Below are 18,042 nucleotides of genomic sequence, written 5' to 3'. Positions count from 1 at the left end.
TTTTGTTGTCAAGGGCAAGTTTTTTTAGTATTGACTGTACCTTGTATCGTTGCCGACGAAAGAAGGGTCCGGATCATAACTGTCGTTGCAGAAACCGCCATTGAAGCAGGAACACAGGTAGATTACAGGCCAGTACAGGGCCGAGCTGTTGTCAGTATTACTGACAGTCACCTTGACATTGAAAGGTTCTGTCGACGACATATTCAAGGTCAGGACTCCTTCGCCACCCTTCTGCATGAGGAACACTCCCGCAGGTGCTCCTTCAAGGTCAAGTGTTGTGTTGAGGCCTCTGGAGTCATTTGCTGTCAAGGTCACCCGAAGGAGTTCCCCAATCGTCAAGTGGAGAGATTCCGGACCTTCTATACTTGGAGGAAACTTGTCTGGAGGGAAAAGGCACATTATACTTGTTCACTTTATGCCAATCAATGAGACTTCTAGTTAGCTACTTATATTTAATTACTGCCTATCATCTACCTGGTTTTGTATCTGATATATGTATTCATTTATTTATTTATGAACATTTACCACATTTGTGGAAGGATTGACATAACAGGTGACTATCACCTCTTCAAAGATGTCAATCCTGAGACCATACTGTAAGCTTTGAACCAATCACACCGGCAAGGTTCCCTACTATTTTCGATGTGATGGGTTCTTTAACATGCGTGGGGTGTGGCTCTCCTAAATGGGGCCTCCATTTAACGTCCTATTCGAGAGAAGGCCCTAACCGAAGCTAGGTACTCATTTTCACCTGGGTAAAGTGAGGAAAGTAGTGTAAAGTGCCTTCCCCAATGACACAAGGTCCGTGACAAGGTGGGGTTCGAACCCGGACCTCTTGGCTCCCAGCCGAAGACGCCACCGCTACGCCACACGACCGCCACTATACTTATATACATCTATGTATGAATATAAGTATCTATCTATCATGTATCTCTATCTATCTATAATATCTATCTCTATCTATGTATCTTTCTATCAATAGAGAGAAACAGAGATAGATGGTACATGTACTTACCTCTACTTTCTACCGCCTCTCTGTGGCTGTCGCTGATCCTAACCGACACCTCTCCTACTTCGATGTCATTCGTCATGCTGACGTCATAGAGACAGGAAGTGACGTTACCGCAGACAGCCAGGGCCCTTTCCTGCAGGTCTGGGTCGCTGAAGATGACCTCATCTGTAAATATCGGCAGGAACGAGTCGTTCCTGAACGTCTCCACTCCCTCGCCGGGCTTGTAGTAGAACAGGGATGTCTTCGGACCGTCCTCCTCTGTAACTTGCCCTAAAAAGAAACAGATACCTTTGTCATTAGATAGAGAAGACAGTTCATGATCTGTAATAGCTGTCTTATTATAGGTACTGCTAACATTTTGTTACACTTGTCATAGAAAGAATAAATAAAATGTGTGATAGCTGAACGTATAGGTGGATACTGATGTCCCTTGTAATCTACTTTAAAAATACGTTGTTTCATACGACGTTTCAGTTGCTATAAGTATAATACGTAGTGAAAATTAGGTCCAGTTATATGAGTGGATAAACAAATGAATGAAATAAAAGTAGTAATATTGCGTCGCATGTGTCTTAGAGAGGGCAATATTGGATAGCTGATTCAATACTGTTTTGTTTTGCTAGACTCAGCAGGTAGATACAGTGACAAAGTTTCTCACATGAGATGCCGAACTCGTAGACGTCCCTTTCCGAAGCGTCTGCCGGTAGGACAGTCCCATCGAAGGACTCAAAGTCGTTGGACTAATCCCCGTCCCACCGTCCCAGCAGGCCTCTGGTCTTATGCAAGAACTCTGGTGGCAGAGTGAACTCAAAGAACAGCATTCCCTGTGGAGTCAATAAAGGGCAATATTGCTCCTAGTATGTAGTTCTATGTTTGAATTAATGAATAAATGAATGAAAGAATGTATGGATAAATGAATAAATAAGGCTTTATAATATGTTGGCACCATTAAAAATACAATATGTATGATACTTAAAACAATAGAAAATCAGGGGTACAGAAGTAACATAATCATCCATATATTGAGCAAAAAAATTGGAATAATATGGTATACTACTACTACATATCCCATCAAAATAAAGTGTTGTTAATGTGTACCTTTTCAGCCGTTACTGTCACGGATATCCCACTGACAAACACAAGCAGTAAGGAGTTGTTTCCCGTCCTCGTGATGACCGTGTTGTCGTCAACGTCCAGCTCATAATCTTCAAGCTCGAAGAGGCTCATCTCTGTCGCAGACCTGGAGTGAATAGGTGATGGAAAAGTGTTATAATGATGCTTCTTAGTTTGCGAAGACTTTTGTTGTAAGTAATTAGATGATCACCATAACGTAAAGATAAATCACATTAAGTATATATCCATTCACATCACATGGGTATTCCAATTATATTTCGCTACCGTTTCTACATCTGTGTAGAACATCTTTTTAGATTCATCTATATTCGATTAGGCCATGTTGATTTGATTACATGGATGACATCTGCACCCGCACGAATTTTCGGCCGTTTCCAGCAAAAATTTTTCAGCCATACTGTAAATCGTATAAAACAGTTGCAAAATGAGCAAATATATACCGTAAGTTGCTAGTAGAAAATATTATTTCGTAGAACGCCAAAATCAAACGAAAAAAGGCAAAATGTAAAGACATAAATTTGAACAGTAGATTATTCGCCAAACCATATTCTGTGTATTCAAGCTATAACTTTTATTTGCAAAACTTTTTTATTCGCATCAGTTTTGGGGTTCCCAGAGGATGGCATCCATATAATCAAATCAACATGACCTTAGCATATAGAAATGTTCTCCGACCTGTTGATGTACAGTTGCATATCTGAAGTCCCCACAAGTTCCAGCTGGATTGCAGAGTGATTGCGCTGTTGGACGACAAGTGCCGAGAACACTGTTGCTCCTAAACTATCTGTGGTAAGGAATGTATCATCACATATTTCTCAAAACATTTATCAGAAGGAAATAGATTACTTTAAGAAATAAGTTTTGACGGTGAACGGACATCAGGTGATGTAAGGATCGTAGATTAGAAATAAATGGTTTATTGGTCAAACATCACCCGTGCAATCGCAGCCTTATAGTGCTGAAGTGATGCAGGGTTCACAGGTGATACAAATGATAATAATACACATAATAATACACATAATACACATGACACATTGTTCCACATTGTTGTGGAACTGCTGCAAGGGTCAGTGCGGATGCCATTCGGCGCCACAAGGTGACCTCAATACGGCTTTCCCCAACCAAAGTTAGGTACCCATTCACACCTGGGTGGAGTGAGGAAAGTCGTGTTAAGTGCCTTTCCCAAGGATACAACGTCGGGCGCATGTCCAGACATGTCCTTGGTACGACTCGGGATCGAACCCGGTTCACAGTCGAATGATCTACCACTACGCCACACTTAGATGGACACTTGCACTAGATGGACAAAAAAGCCTAAAATTCTGTTGTAGTCTTCTAGGAATTCCAGCAATATGTGTATTTACCTTGTACTTGGGAGGTCCTGGCTTGCAACTGGTACTCTCCACTGTCTATGTCCAGTAGCACGTACTCCCCCAGGCCGTTAAAGGTGTACTGTGTGCCGTCCAGAGTCGTGATGTGTGGGTCTCCCCAGGCTCGGATCCATCCTACATGAAGATACAAGAACAAGAAATATGTAAATTTAGTAATATGAAAAGATGATACTACCAAAGTCTGTAGTGGGAATTCGCCAAAAAGCAGTTACTCAAGCAACTGGATATGATTTTGAAAACGTCTGACTTTTGTTCCTTTTTCGACTTCCAAACGTTTGTCTTCACTTTATTTGCATATCAATAAATAGTTTGTGCTTATAAACCTGCATTTCCCCTCTGCTCTCAGTCACTGACGATACTAGATGAAACGTCTGGCGTTTTCAAAATCATATCCAGTTGCTTGAGTAACTGCTTTTTGGCGTATCGTATTACCTGGATGTCTAACCTTCATCTACGTATGTGACAATACACGTGTAGTTTGTTCCTGGATTTGTCAATAAGTAAATCTTCTAACCGGTAATACAAGATAAAATGTAATCAACAAGACAACAAATAGCCTTAACAATAGCTAATCTCTTGAATGTTTGATTACATACCTATATTTACTGGGTAGTTCTTGCAGGGGTTTCCGTGAGCTGTAGGCGCAGACAAGGGTCGCAGCTGAGCGAACCTGCCACAGTACCAGCCGTTACGTACTCCTGCAGACTTCACACAGCACTGCTGGTACGCCTCTTCATCGACGGTGTTTGTATCGCCCTATAGAAGAAACCAAAAACAACTATTGTTCCGGAAGTATTATTACCTCCATGAAAAATGGAGGTATATTTTTTGGCGCGTCTCTGTGTGTGTGTGTGTGTGTGTGTGTGTGTGTGTGTGTGTGTGTGTGTGTGTGTGTGTGTGTGTGTGTGTTTTCCGCACATTTGTAGTCAGCATGACTTCAAAACGCCTTAATGGATTGTGATGATATTTGGTATGCTGATAGGTCTTAGAAAGCTAAAGGTCAAGGTCAAATATGGACCTCTTGGTGGCTGACCTTGGTACTGTAGCAGAACTTCCGGGAAAACAGATGTGCGGGGTGGCAGGGAAAACAGATGTGCGGGGTGGAGGCAGCACCTGCCCGGTTTGATTAATGAGGTTCTCCCACGGGAAAAGCCTACATGACCATATGCAGGCCAAAGGTGCTACTGTGTGGTTGAAAACAAAAACCAATGTTATTTTGTTCTGTACTGTAGTGTAGTGTACTGTGTAAAAACATTTAGAAAAAATCATATTTCATGGAGGTATATGAGGTGTCCGAATTCTTGTTTGGGTGTTAGGTTTATGTGTACGTTTCTCCGGTCGGAGTAGGTTGACAGCACGCGGGTGGGGAAAGATTTATAGGTAGAATGACATGAAGTCAACATTTCCGACTCAGCAAATGGGGTCAGGAGATTTGGCTGGGAGCCAACAGGGTTAAGTGATCGATATGGGGGAATTTTAGAGGCCCAAGGCTGAATACTTCTTGAAAGCTCTATTTTCTTATTCCAACATTTCATGACCAAACGTGGCGACGGCACACTCAAGTTATATCAACTTATTTAATGCCGCGACCAACACAGAGTACAAATACAAGACAGGACAATACTACTTGTCACTTGAGTTAAGTGAGGAAAGTCGTGTAAAGTGCCTTTCCCAAGGGCGCAAGGTCGGTGGCATGTCAGGACTCGAACCCGGGACCTCTTGATACCGAGTTGAGCACTGTACCGCTACGCCACACTACCCCACGATAAGCTCTATATTTGCTATTTCTTGTTCATGAAAGAGAATCTAAATGCATATGTTAAATATGCATGATATTCTGCTTCGACCTTTACATGTCAGTGTCATTAGCTGCAATAATACGCAGAAAAAACCTGTTAACTGAGTCTTCATATAGCAATTTCTATGTAAAAATATAATCGATATGTACTAAAAAAAATGGGAAGTACATCTGAACAATACTGATCAGTACAGGGGCAATATCCTTGAAGAATAGACTAGCTATAAATGTTGTGAAACATGTTGTCTTCCGACAAAAGTGGTGAGCCCCTCCTTAATCAACATTCCTGGCAAGTAACTTAGTCTACACTCTGTTTAGTAGCCATAGAACACGTTTTGTATAATTAGGCACAACTGATCACTGTACCCTTCATGTGTATAGTTTAGCATAATGTAGAACGTACACGTAGAGTCGAAATATTTTTAGCCAGTAGTTCTTTATAATACTCTGTCAGATACAGCGTCTGTGGACCATATATATAGCATTGTGTTAGACACATACCAACAAGTAATCTTGTCATTTGCCATACATTGTACCCGTGACAATCGTTGTGCAATAAACTTTGACTTGACTTGACTTGTGTCAGAGAAGATTCTTAAGTTCTGACCATATATAGATGTCCACCCTGGTGACCAGTCAGAAGGCTCCCTCCCATGATCCTCCAGCGGAACCACCCTCCTCTCCACTCGCTCCGCCAATAGGAGTGGCTGTAACAGCAGGAACGCCGCAGCTTGTAGCGTTTGGAGTCCACGAAAGAATGTATCCTCCTCCTGCTGTCCACACACCTTCTCTCCGTTCTCCAAGGGACCGGCCGAAAGTCTTTGTACCTTATAAAGGGGAGAGAGTAAACAAGTTACAGAAAAGCCATGTCACAAATATGTCAACTATATCATATAACACTAATATAAATACATTTAGTAGTGAGATGAAAGGGTATGTTGATACCTACATGAAAATATTTGGTATGTGTGACCATGTGTGTGTGTGTGTGTGTGTGTGTGTGTGTGTGTGTGTGTGTGTGTGTGTGTGTGTGTGTGTGTGTGTGTGTGTGTGTGTGTGTGTGTGTCTGTGTGAGTGTGTGCGTGTGTGTGTGTGTGTGTGTGTGTGTGTGTGTGTGTGTTTAACTCTGTATGTTTCCACATACATGTACATAGCATTTCCATTATCAATTGAAAACACCCAAGGCCAAAAATTATAAAAGCTCCACAATTAGTAAGATTTTTTTAGATTTATAAGACCATGGTCTCAGCTAAGCTTAGTTAGCAGGATGTAAATATCTAGTCGATACACGAAAAGAAGCAACTTACGTGCTATCGTAGTGTGCTTGTTCAGCAGTGCACGGGCAGGAGTAGGGTCCGGGCAGGGCGTGATACCCCGGCAACCTAGCGGGGTCTGGGACTTCCTGATCGCGGAGCCACTCAGAACACCTTACGGTGTGCGGGTCGGGTACCGTGTCGCCGGTTTGAAGCTGCAATGCGAATGACCACACCCCTGTGTTGCGGGATAAAGGGTATATTGTTAAGTCAGACAGTATGACGACGAACAATATCCAGAATGACAGACAAAGGATGTTCAGACTGTGCATGATGTACAAAATGACTAATAAACTGGTGGGCGTACCAAACACTATATAGGAACTAAGTATCTGATACAAGTCCAGAAAAGATACAAGAAACAGTCATGCCTTTAAATATCAGAATTATCAATTAAGAATTGAGGTGTTCAAAAACTCGTATTTCCCCAGAACTATCGTAGACTGGAACTCGTTGCCACCAAGCACAGTTGGGGCATCATCAATAGAAAGTTTTAAACAACTCCTGCAACTAAATGTGCAAGGATTGAGTGTAACATGTCGTTCGGTGTGATAGAGCTAGCTGCCGCCGCGCCGCGTGCCTGCGAAGCTGGTGTGTTACGCCGAAGGGCGGTTATACCAGCTATACCGATGCAGATACAGATAGTAAGACTGCCTTGTTAGAGATGCATGGGCCCAAGGTCTCTCAATTTAGCAATTGACCAACGCATCAGTAATCTAGATACATGGACCATGGTCCATGGATTACTCTATTAGGTTTGCTTAAATTAAAATAATTTGAATTAAAATACTAACCTTTTGTTAGTCCAAATCTTCATGACTAGACAAGGTGACGGCACACTCAAGTTATATCAACTAATTTTTTTGCCGCCACCAACGCAGGGGTACAGGACATGACAACACTCATTTTTACTTGAGAAAAGTCGTATAAGGTGCCTTTCCCAAGGGCACAAGATCGGTGACATGTCAGGTATTTTAGTTCCGAGTAGAGTACTCTGTCGTTACGCCACACGACCCCACTCTACGCATCTTTAAAGGCGTACCTCCATTTCCGGCTTCTCCCAGCTTCTTCATCTTCATGGTCCCGCTCTCGTCCAGGTTCACGGCGTGAGGTTTCGCCACGTTACTCCCGTCTCCTGCGCTGTAGCCTGCCACTGCGATGGCCGTCGGGAACTCTTTCGAGAATGTCTGAAGTTCGTCTAAATGAAGTTCGTCCACAACGTCAATGGTTTTATAATATCAGTGGGCAAAAAAGGTTTACTCTCACGAATAGGCCACACGGACTTAATTTTATGGATGACATCTTCTAAAGACACCCCAAACTAGTGCGCGCGGGCGAATAAACAAAAATTCCGGCCAAAAATAAAAATGCTCCTAAACCACAGGAATACAAAGCCGGTATTGTGAATTTGTGGCAGTACATAGGCGAAAATCAATGCGCTCGCGGATGTCATCCATAAAATTAAGTCGATGTGGCCTTACTAACACAGATCTGATGTTACGTTATGTAGGAGTGTTACCTGGAGATGCCCATTCGATGGTCTTTGCTGGGTAGATGAAGGTTGCATACGAATACTTTCCGTCTGTTGACAGGGCGAGTTGAAACCGGTTTAACTGTATTGACACAATACAACGGGTAAGTCCCAATTGTTGAAAGTTAAAGCTTTGTCTTTATTTCATAATACAACGGTATCAGTAATCTTCGTATCAGGAATTTCCGTTGTGTTCAGAATTTAACAACTCCATCACATAGTTTTTGAGCACAATTCACGGTTTACTTACAGGTAGTTTGTTCTTGTCCACCGGACATTGACTCTTCACGAACGTGCTGCAGTCTGGAGCGATGTTGGTCCAGGTGGTCACAAGAACCCACACCGGCTCATAGTCTAGAAAACAACAAGAAATAGATTTCAGCCTTCCCGAATTTCCCCCATGTCAACCTCTAATTCTACTGGCTCCCGGTCAGATTCTTATACCTTTGAGCTCCTTTTAGTCTGCCTATATTCCCACACACGTGATCTCAACAGTTGAACCTGCCCTGCCAGTACAGGCACGTACACAAACCGACATCTCAGCCACCCAAAGCAGTACTTCCGGGTCTGTTATTGCCACCAAATTGTTTAATGCAGAATGCTTCTGATAACGTTAGTCTGATGCTGAACTTCATAATGAACAGGGAACGTACCTGGATTATAAAACTTCGGTGCAGATCTCCCATGGACCCGGGCTTTATCGAGGATGGCTGTAGTGTTTGGATTTCCATCGCCTTTTTCGTAGATCTCGAAGTATATCTTGGTACGTCTGCTCTCGTGAAGGTCTCGCGAGACGTAAGGACGAGACTTGGCTAGAAATGGCGCTATGACTGGGGTCTTCCACCACTCCCTGTCTCTGAGCTTGGTCGGCCAAACTGGCGGCTGGATCTTGGTAAATGCGACTATCCCATTGTGGCATACCTGAATACGTGATAAAACGAAACACAAACCCATATGTCTAAAGTCCAGCACGTCGGCAGAACGTACTGCGCCTGCTCAAAACCCTGCTTTTTCGCCGTTTTCGTTGGATTTTTGGTCACCGTTGCATTAGAATTTTGTCCGTTGCAGACGATATCGTTTCCGACATTACATTTGGAAACTACAGACGGAGTGTTAACCTTATGTGTGCAAGTACACCTTTGCATGAGACGTTCTGCCAAAGTGCTATGCATAATACATTACGGGTTCGCGCAGGTGCAGTACGTACTGCCGACGTGCTCTAAAGACCATTTATGAGGACCACTAGCTCATTACCTCATTAATCAATGAATAGATAAATGTACAGTAGAGGGGATATGAGAGCTGTTAAAAACCTTTTTGAAAATTATCGATATAACGCCACAGTTTGAGGATGTGGTTAAACAGATTTAAAAAAAAAAGGTCAATGTAAGAGATGACACCCACATGTATATTGTGGTGTCGCTGGTCAAAGAAGCGGAAGCCCTCAGCTGGAAGCTCTCTCTTCAGGCAGGTTCTGTAGTCCCATTCCACCGGACCCCTCCCCACCTCCTCACCGTACGGGTAAAGGTCTTCATCTGCGGCGAAAGTAGAGAAATTATCATCATCATCATACTTGTACCTCCGGATTAATCCGATGAGGTAGGCTTGCTAAAGTTACTCCAATACACCCGGTCCTTTATGACGACCACTAGAGCAGTCACTGCGAGACAAGCGTCTTTCTCTAACATTAACAAAAGTGTAGTATGTGGAGGTCCGGATACTCTACTTCTTTCAGTGGGAAGCTAATTGATTAGTCTACCAACCGGTCCATTACCACGAACGAAATGCCCTTCTAGGGCACTACAGACAAAATGGGCAAGAGAGAGACATAATCGTATGTCTGTTAGATGTTTTTATAGCGAGAAATTAAAATCAAACCTTAACATTGGTACAAATTATGGCTACACATTGTTGAATAGACATCTTGATTACTTATTGTGTATTGGGCGTCTTACATACTAGAAGGTTTCGTTTTGGTTTTTCTTCTAGTTAGAAGCAATTACTGGCGTTGCACCGAGGCTGGACTGCCAATGATGGTGTTGCACTAGAATATATACATTGACTATGACCTTGTAAGGCTTACCTCTGCAATCCTTGCCGTTGACCAGCCTGTGCCGCTGCGGGCAGGTACAGCGGTAGGACCCGGGAACGTTCATGCAGACGTGGCAGCCTGGGGCCGGGCATTCGTCAATGTCTGTCGGAAAACAAACATTTTATTTATCAACTTTGATTCCTAAAAAGAATGTTCGATGCTTGTAGTAAAGTCTTTATAGCGTACAGTGTACCATGACGCACTTAAAATGCTGACGAATCAGCCTAGGTGGTGTAGTAACAGCTTGTTATGTGCTTAATTATGTCTCGATACTTTCGACGCCAGGTGGCGCAAACTGTCATATTCCTTTGCTAAGCGCCTCCTAGAAATAGCATTGTGCACACGCTTTGTCATTCGGACGTGTTTACAAGGAGCCTCTACTGGCAACAGTTTTTAGACATCTGTATGTGATTTGTGTATCTTTACTTGTTTTTGTATTGTCCCTGTTTTTATATGGGCCTCTGGCCTGAAGCAAAGAATAAAATAAATAGCTGATGCAATACATTCGTATTGTTTACTATTGGCAAAATGACTTGAAAAAAGATCGTCATTTAAATTGTAAACGGCAACGAGTACAGCCCACGAAATGTTGCGTACGTACCATCACAGGAATGCCTGTCTTCAGCCAGTGTGTAGCCGTCGTCACATGTGCAGTAGTACGAGCCGTGCAGGTTGTGACACTTCTGCTCACAGCCGCCTCTGTCTGGCTGATCACACTCATCAACATCCGGGATCTCTGCAAGCAAAACAGTGTTCTAATTCAAAGCGAAAGAGTCTATTTAGTTACTATAAATATATAGTATTTTGTATCCTTGGATGTAGACTGTGGCTCATAGTAAAGAGAGAAATGAAATGTATTAGATTGTACAAAACCAATTTTCCTACTTCATACACTGTAAAAAAAGGTCATATTCCTATTGCAACTAGACAAATCCTCTATCGAAAAACATATCTGTTCCGTTACCTCTGCTATAACTGAAAAGCGGGGTTGAATGTATCTAACGATAGTTTTATTTTGTATCTGTTGACTGTATCTTTTAATCATGTATTGTTGTGATCCTTCCTTAGCCCACGGCCAGTGTGGCACAAATATGCAATACATGTCGCCATTCATTCATTAAGTTTCGTCAAGGTATTGGATAAAGATAAAGCGGAGATTACTGTGTCTACATTCCAATGATGGTGTAGACATTTTAGCTTATTGCTATTGATAAGTAATGTTGAAGATTGGTGATAGTAAGTTGTACTTACGTTCGCAGACTGTGGGGAGAATGTCGTCCTTCAGTTTCTCCAGCAGCGCGAAGTCTGACACCGTACCGAGGGTGACATTCGATGTGGCGATTTCCTTTAACTCATGTATATTGTAGCCTGACCCGACACCAATGGCCACCATGATGATCTCACTCTGATGTGCTCTTTGAGATGGCGCCACAACACTGTCACCTGAATGTCCGTCTGTTACCACTATCACAACCTTCGGCACACCCGGGCGGGCTCCATTGTATTCCGTCAAACTGCTGTCAAGGACATAGTCTATGGCCAACCCAGTCTGAGTGCCACCACTTCGGTAAGATATATTTCTAATGGCAGGTAGAAGCTCATCCAATGTTGTGTATCGGTTCAAAGGAAATTCGTCGTGTGGCGAAGATTGGTACTGAACTACAGCCACTAGGGTGTTGGCAGGACCGATTTGGAAGTCGCTCGTTGTGTTCTGGACGAAATTTTTGGTTATCTCGAAGTTTGGCGCCGTGATGCTCCCCGATCCGTCCAGCAGGAAAACAAGGTCCACAGGCATCCTGCACACAACCTCTGTAATATACACAAGGAGCGTATTGCTAGTTCAACATTGTTCTTACAATACTATAGTAAAAAAAAATTGTGTAAGTCATCGAATAACAAAAGTCTTCAATTATTAGCTGAAGGTATATGAAAAATTGAAAAAAATACTACATGTATAATCACTCAGTGCACTTTAGGAAGGCATAAGAAAAATTGAAAAAAAATACTACATGTATAAGCACTCAGTGCACTTTAGGAAGGCATAAGAAAAATTGAAAAAAAATACTACATGTATAAGCACTGATTGTTGATCTTACAAAAAGTACATGTTACACAAAAGTACATGTTATTAAATATAGATGCATGATGCTAACCTTTGCACTCTCTCCCATTGAGAAGATTGTAGCCATCGTCACAGCTGCAGCGGTACGAACCCACGGTGTTGATGCAGTGTTGGTCACAGTCGCCGTTCCGAGACTCGCATTCGTCAATATCTTCGTGAGGAGAAAATTAATATGAAAAGAAACTATAATAGTTGCATACATGACACCAATAATATGCTATTTAATAGAAAGAAAATGACATAATTTTAAAGCTCTAACTTATGCTACTTATACTTAGGCTGCAATACATTTCTTTATTCATCGAAACATAACAAGGACGGTGTGGCGCTGCAATTACTTATTTTAACAGCGCCACACGACAAAATACAAGTAACATATACAAGACATTGGGAATATTTATTGTATTTTAGGGCTTGTATAATGTAAAATTTACGCAGTACATATCGTTACCTTCGTCACAGAGTCTGCCGGTATATCCTATTTCACATGCACAGGTGTCAGGTGCAGTACAGCTGCCGTGGTCACCACAGGGATCAGCACATGTAGCTAGATCAGGGTCATAGAAGGGGGACGATTAAACATCATGTGGCAACTTCAAACAAGCAGCGACCAAAAAAAAAAAAAAGAAAAGCTCATTTCTTGTTTGAACATAACTTTCTTGTCCATTAGACACTCATCTGGCCAGTGGATACATTGCTACCAATTTGAAACACGTTTACACAACGGAACAAGGTTTCATTGCTTTTTCATTTTCGCTGCTTTTCCTTCTTCGAAAAGTTCTGGAGAACTCATTGAAGATGTATAAATAAATTGCCTCTCCTGTGTTACGGCAATCTCCAGACTATTAAGTGATTTATTTAATAAAAAAAATCAATACACGTCAAAACACGTACCGGTTACAAACAAAACGTTTCTAAAAAAAAGTCACCAATGCAATATCCCCGAGAAAGTTCACTTCTGTGTACGTAAACTCCCCTCTAGAGTTCTGCACAGTGCCAACTCTCAGCTCCAGACCATTAACTTCAAAGGAAAACTAGTAGAAGCGAAAAGTTCACGTTCCACGTGCCAAGTAGCCAGTTGGCAATTTAAAACATGTTTACGTCTATTCCTGACAAGTTTGAATATTTAAGACTTCATCGCTGTTTTCCCTTCTTCAAAGAAATTCCGGGGAAATCATTGAAGATTGCCTCCCCTGTGTTGCGGCAACAATGTGATTATTTTTTTTATCCTTTGATTTTTTTTTTCATTTTCATACATGTAAACTTAGGCAGGTAAGGTAAGGCCACACCGACTCATTTTTATGGATGACATCCGTGCGCGCATTGATTTTCGCCTGTTCTAAAAAAAAAAGAAGATCACGTCCTCCGAGGCTCTAGGCCTGGGTAGTCGTAGTTAGCGACAATAGGGAGCCTGTGATAACTCTGTGGGACGGCACCCAGGCTACAGACTTCAACTACTCAAGAACTCAGTACAGAAGTACATGTACAGTGCCGATTCATACATTTCGCAAAAAGCCAGAATGTGCAGGTTTGTCGTATACGTCGCTATGTACTGCCGCAAATTCATAATACCAGCTTTGTACTCCTGTGGTTTAGTAGCATTTTTATTTTTGGCCGGAATTTTTTTTTATTCGCCCGCGCGCACTAGTTTGGGGGTCTTTAGAGGATGTCGTCCATAAAATTAAGACGGTGCGGCCTAAGGTAAAATCCTCGCTGGCAGAAAGCTGAAAACGCCATATTGTTTGACGTGCTCCTGTGAGCCGACTGCTGTGTCGGTAACTCCAGAAAAACTCGGTCTGTGGATGCATAACAAGACACTCGACATCATCGGAAAATCGACAGTATCTTTCAGGTGGGTTTTTTAATGTTCGAAACGTTGTTCATGAAAATGGATCAAATTGACCTGTCATTTATCTGAAAATTTACCGATTTTCCTCTTTTTTGCTTAGTTGTCATACAAATAACTAAGTATCAAATCTTGTCGAATTTCGACATTCCAGCAAGCACGCTCCTGACTCGACAATGCCGGACAAGACACTCGAGATCATCTGACGATCGGCAGTATCTTTGAGTGAGGTGGGTCTTTATTAACACATATAAAAGCTTTGTAAAATAATATGATGGAAACTGATTGTTAGTCTAAAATTCCTAGACATTTTGGTAATAATATGTGTTACTTGTCATACAAATGTATGTAAGTATCATCATAGAGTAAAAATTATGCAAGGACCTGACTGGGCGTAACGAATTGCAACACCCGATATTCCTAACGCAGTGTGACGCAGTTGTGTTCCTCTTGAAACATCTGAAATTTTTAATAATGTTGCTATAATTTTGTACACTTCGTGATCAAAATATAGAATTTGCATTCCACGATCGTCCGTAGTTTTTTTTTGTATATCCTACTGTTTTAAGGGTTTTATTTGTGAATTTTGGAGTTCGCCGCCCCTCATTTATGTATTACTCCGATCAGAAGCCGACCCAAACATTAACCAGCAACATGCATGTGTGTCTGGAGTGGAGAAAATGTCCTTTTTAGCGAGAGTATGTAGCGAAAGCCTGTTTGTAAAAGAAGAAATCAGCTGTAGCACATGATTGGCAGGGTTTTTGTTGCAGTAGGGATTGTGCGTTTAGAGATTCTTGGCATTTGTATTACACGGTGTGGGGTAGATGTTCTCAACATAGAATAACTAATGTCAATAATTTCTCAGTTAGGTTGCCTACATTTCTTAGCCTCGGTGTCATTCGATTTATGACGGCAAACCCGAAAATTTTTCGTTACAAATCGAATGTCAACCAGGCTACATTTGCCAAAATTTAAAGAAAAACTCATGAGACCTTGAAACATACATGAGACCTTGAAAAATACACACTTCATGATGTTATCTCCTTGGCCCAGTTTATGTTCTCAAACAGGCTATGTTGGTGAAGAATTTTTATTTAGAACAGACCATAGAGCGGCTTATTGATTGAATGTTTTGATAGAGACGTTTACACATATTTTTGAATCGATGTATTTCCATTCTGGCATGGTAACATGGAAATAAAAAAATTGCGGCACTCACTCGTTTCACGCGCAAGGATTGACGGGTAGATATTTTGGCGGCGAAGTTAAATTTTATCCCTTCTGTAGTTTGTCCTATACTGTTTTGATCTTCATAATATACTACCTTAACGACTTTCAAAGTGCTTTCTTTAAGATTTTGTCCCAAATGTTAGTCCACTTGAATTAACATTCTTGGTACCGGAAAATTATTGGAGTGGATGTGTCAAATAAAACAGGTATTTTGCTAGAGACCCCGATACGTCCACTGTACAGAATTACCTAATGCATTAATAAATCTATGGGACCGAATTGTCAACATTGATGGCTAGGAATATTTCAATTGAAACTGGCCAATGATAATCGCAGTAACTTTCTTCATCTGTTACTACCAAAATATTCCTCTTGCTAGGTATCTCTGCATTACTAATTCTAAATTTGTTTTTGCTAATAAGACTTTTTTCTCTTACCAGACTATGATGGTTTATAAAAGAAGGCATCACAGACAATTGCCTGACAGACTTTATGTATCAAAAGGACTAGCAAGGGGTACCTTGGATACTTAAAATAATACATTTAAAATTATCCACCATGTACCAGTATTGAACATTAGTCGTTCCTGTCATACAGTAATGATACTTATCAAAATGTTATCTTCTAATAGATTATTTGATCTTTGACAAAAATAATTTAACCACAAACAGATATCATACAAATTTGCCTTTAAAGATAATAACCTAAAAGTAGAACATTATAAAGGGCAGTAATACAATGGCTTTAATTTTTTTCGATGGGTCACTTGTATTATTTTCGGTCGGTCATTTGATCATGTTTGGTGGGTCACTTTAATTATTTTCGGTGGCTCACTTTAATTTTTTTCGGTGGGTCAATTTAATTATTTTCAGTGGGTCACTTACATCATTTAGGTTGGTTGTTTTAAGTATTTTATGTTGGTCAATTCTACTTTTTCGTTGGGTTACTTTATTTTTGATGAGTCACTTTAGTTATTTCAGGTTGGTCACTTCAATTATTTTAGGTGGGTAAATTTTATTATTTTCGGTAGGTCACTTATATCATTTAAGGTCGGTCACTATATTTTTTTGGTGGGTTACTTTAATTATTTTCGCTGGGTCACTTTGATAATTGTCGGTGGGTCACTTTTATTATGTTTGGTGGCCACTTTAATTATTTTCGGTGAGTCAATTTTATTATTTTCGGTGGGTCGCTTTTATTATTTTAGATGGGTGACTTTAAGCATTTTTCGTGGGTCACTGTAATTTTATGTGGGTCACTGATTATTTTAGGTGGCTCACTATTTTTTTTTTCGTTGGTCCCTTTATTTTTTTGGTTGGTCCCTTTAATTGTTTTGTTGGGTCACTTTAATCATTTTCGGTGTCTGATTTTATTATTGTCGGTCGCTCATCTTTTTTATTTCTGGTGGTTTTACTTTAATTTTTGTGGGTCACTTTAATTTTTTCGGTGGGTTACTTTCATTATTCTAGGTGGGTCAATTTAATGATTGTAGGTGAGTCACCTTAATTATTTTCGGTAGGTCACTATAATCATTTTTGTTTGGTCACTTTTATTATGTTTGTTTGTTCACTTATTCGGTTGGTCAATGTTATTATTTTCGGTTGCTGGCTTGACTTATTTTCGGTGGGTCACTTTTATTGTTTTAGATGGGTCACTTTATTTTTAGTGGATCACTTTAATTATTTTCGGTGGGTAATTATTTTCGATGGGTCAATTTTATTACTTTCTGTGGGTCAGTTTAATTATTTTCGGTGGGTCATTTTGATTTTCTTAGGTGGGTCACATTAATTATTTTTGGTGGGTCACTTTGATCATTTTAGGTGACTGAATTTTATCATTTTCGCTGGGTCACTTTAATCATTTTAGGTGGGTCACTATAATCATTTTTGATAGCTCACTTTAATTACTATGTTGGTTCACTTAAGTTATTTTTGGCCAATTTTATTCTTTTCGGTGGCTGACTTGACTTATTTTCGGTGGGTCACTTTTATTGCTTTAGATGGGTCACTTTATTTTTAGTGGATCACTTTAATTATTTTAGGTGGGTAATTATTTTCGGTGGGTCAATTTTGTTATTTACAGTGGGTCCCTTTATTTTCAGTGGGTCACTTTTAGTTGGCTCAGTGTAATTATTTTTGTTGGTGACTTCAATTATTTTCTTTAATTTTATTTTATTTCTTATATTTTATTATATTCGGTGGGTCGTTATTATCATTTTTGTCGGGTCACTTTAATTATTTTTGGTCGGTCACTTTTATTATTCTTGTTTGGTCACTTTAGTTTTGGTTGGTCACTTTTAACATTTTAGGTGGGTCACTTTATTTCCGGTGGGTCACTTAAATTAATTTATGTGGGTGACTTTTATTATTTTTCGTGGGTGACTTTGACAATTGTCGATGGGTCACTTTTATTATTTTTGGTAGGTCACTAGTTATTTTTGGTGTGTTACTTTAATTATTGTAGGTGAGACTTTTTTTGTTGGGTCACTTTTATCATTTTAGGTGGGCCACTTTATTCTCGATGAGTCATTTTGATTAATTTCAGTTGGTCATCTTTATTATATTAGTGGGTCA

The 18,042-nt window shown here is 40.5% G+C and overlaps 1 protein-coding gene across 2 annotated transcripts in view; it reads right to left on the bottom strand.

Annotated features, from left to right (window-relative positions):
* Nucleotides 1-248: 248 nt before the first annotated feature.
* The window catches only part of LOC109479433 (mucin-like protein), a 30,724-nt gene continuing 12,930 nt past the window's right edge, over nt 249-18,042 (bottom strand). For both annotated transcript variants that reach the window (XM_019781398.1, XM_019781399.1), the window contains 19 exons: nt 12,845-12,940; nt 12,425-12,544; nt 11,523-12,080; nt 10,873-11,007; nt 10,263-10,373; nt 9,584-9,714; nt 8,833-9,100; nt 8,430-8,533; nt 8,168-8,261; nt 7,691-7,846; nt 6,643-6,826; nt 5,943-6,162; nt 4,134-4,293; nt 3,511-3,651; nt 2,822-2,930; nt 2,111-2,252; nt 1,671-1,836; nt 1,016-1,282; nt 249-380 (listed from right to left, as the gene is read on the bottom strand). In XM_019781398.1, the coding sequence (XP_019636957.1) occupies nt 1,753-1,836; nt 2,111-2,252; nt 2,822-2,930; nt 3,511-3,651; nt 4,134-4,293; nt 5,943-6,162; nt 6,643-6,826; nt 7,691-7,846; nt 8,168-8,261; nt 8,430-8,533; nt 8,833-9,100; nt 9,584-9,714; nt 10,263-10,373; nt 10,873-11,007; nt 11,523-12,080; nt 12,425-12,544; nt 12,845-12,940 (2,813 nt within the window). In that variant the 3' untranslated portion in view covers nt 249-380; nt 1,016-1,282; nt 1,671-1,752. The remainder of the gene's footprint in view (nt 381-1,015; nt 1,283-1,670; nt 1,837-2,110; nt 2,253-2,821; nt 2,931-3,510; nt 3,652-4,133; nt 4,294-5,942; nt 6,163-6,642; nt 6,827-7,690; nt 7,847-8,167; nt 8,262-8,429; nt 8,534-8,832; nt 9,101-9,583; nt 9,715-10,262; nt 10,374-10,872; nt 11,008-11,522; nt 12,081-12,424; nt 12,545-12,844; nt 12,941-18,042) is intronic.

Source organism: Branchiostoma belcheri, unplaced genomic scaffold, assembly GCF_001625305.1.
Source record: "Branchiostoma belcheri isolate BF01 breed outbred unplaced genomic scaffold, Haploidv18h27 scaffold489, whole genome shotgun sequence".
NCBI classification, from domain to species: domain Eukaryota; kingdom Metazoa; phylum Chordata; class Leptocardii; order Amphioxiformes; family Branchiostomatidae; genus Branchiostoma; species Branchiostoma belcheri.
Note: the sequence above shows the minus strand (reverse complement) of the source record. Positions and strands in the feature narration are given on the sequence as shown.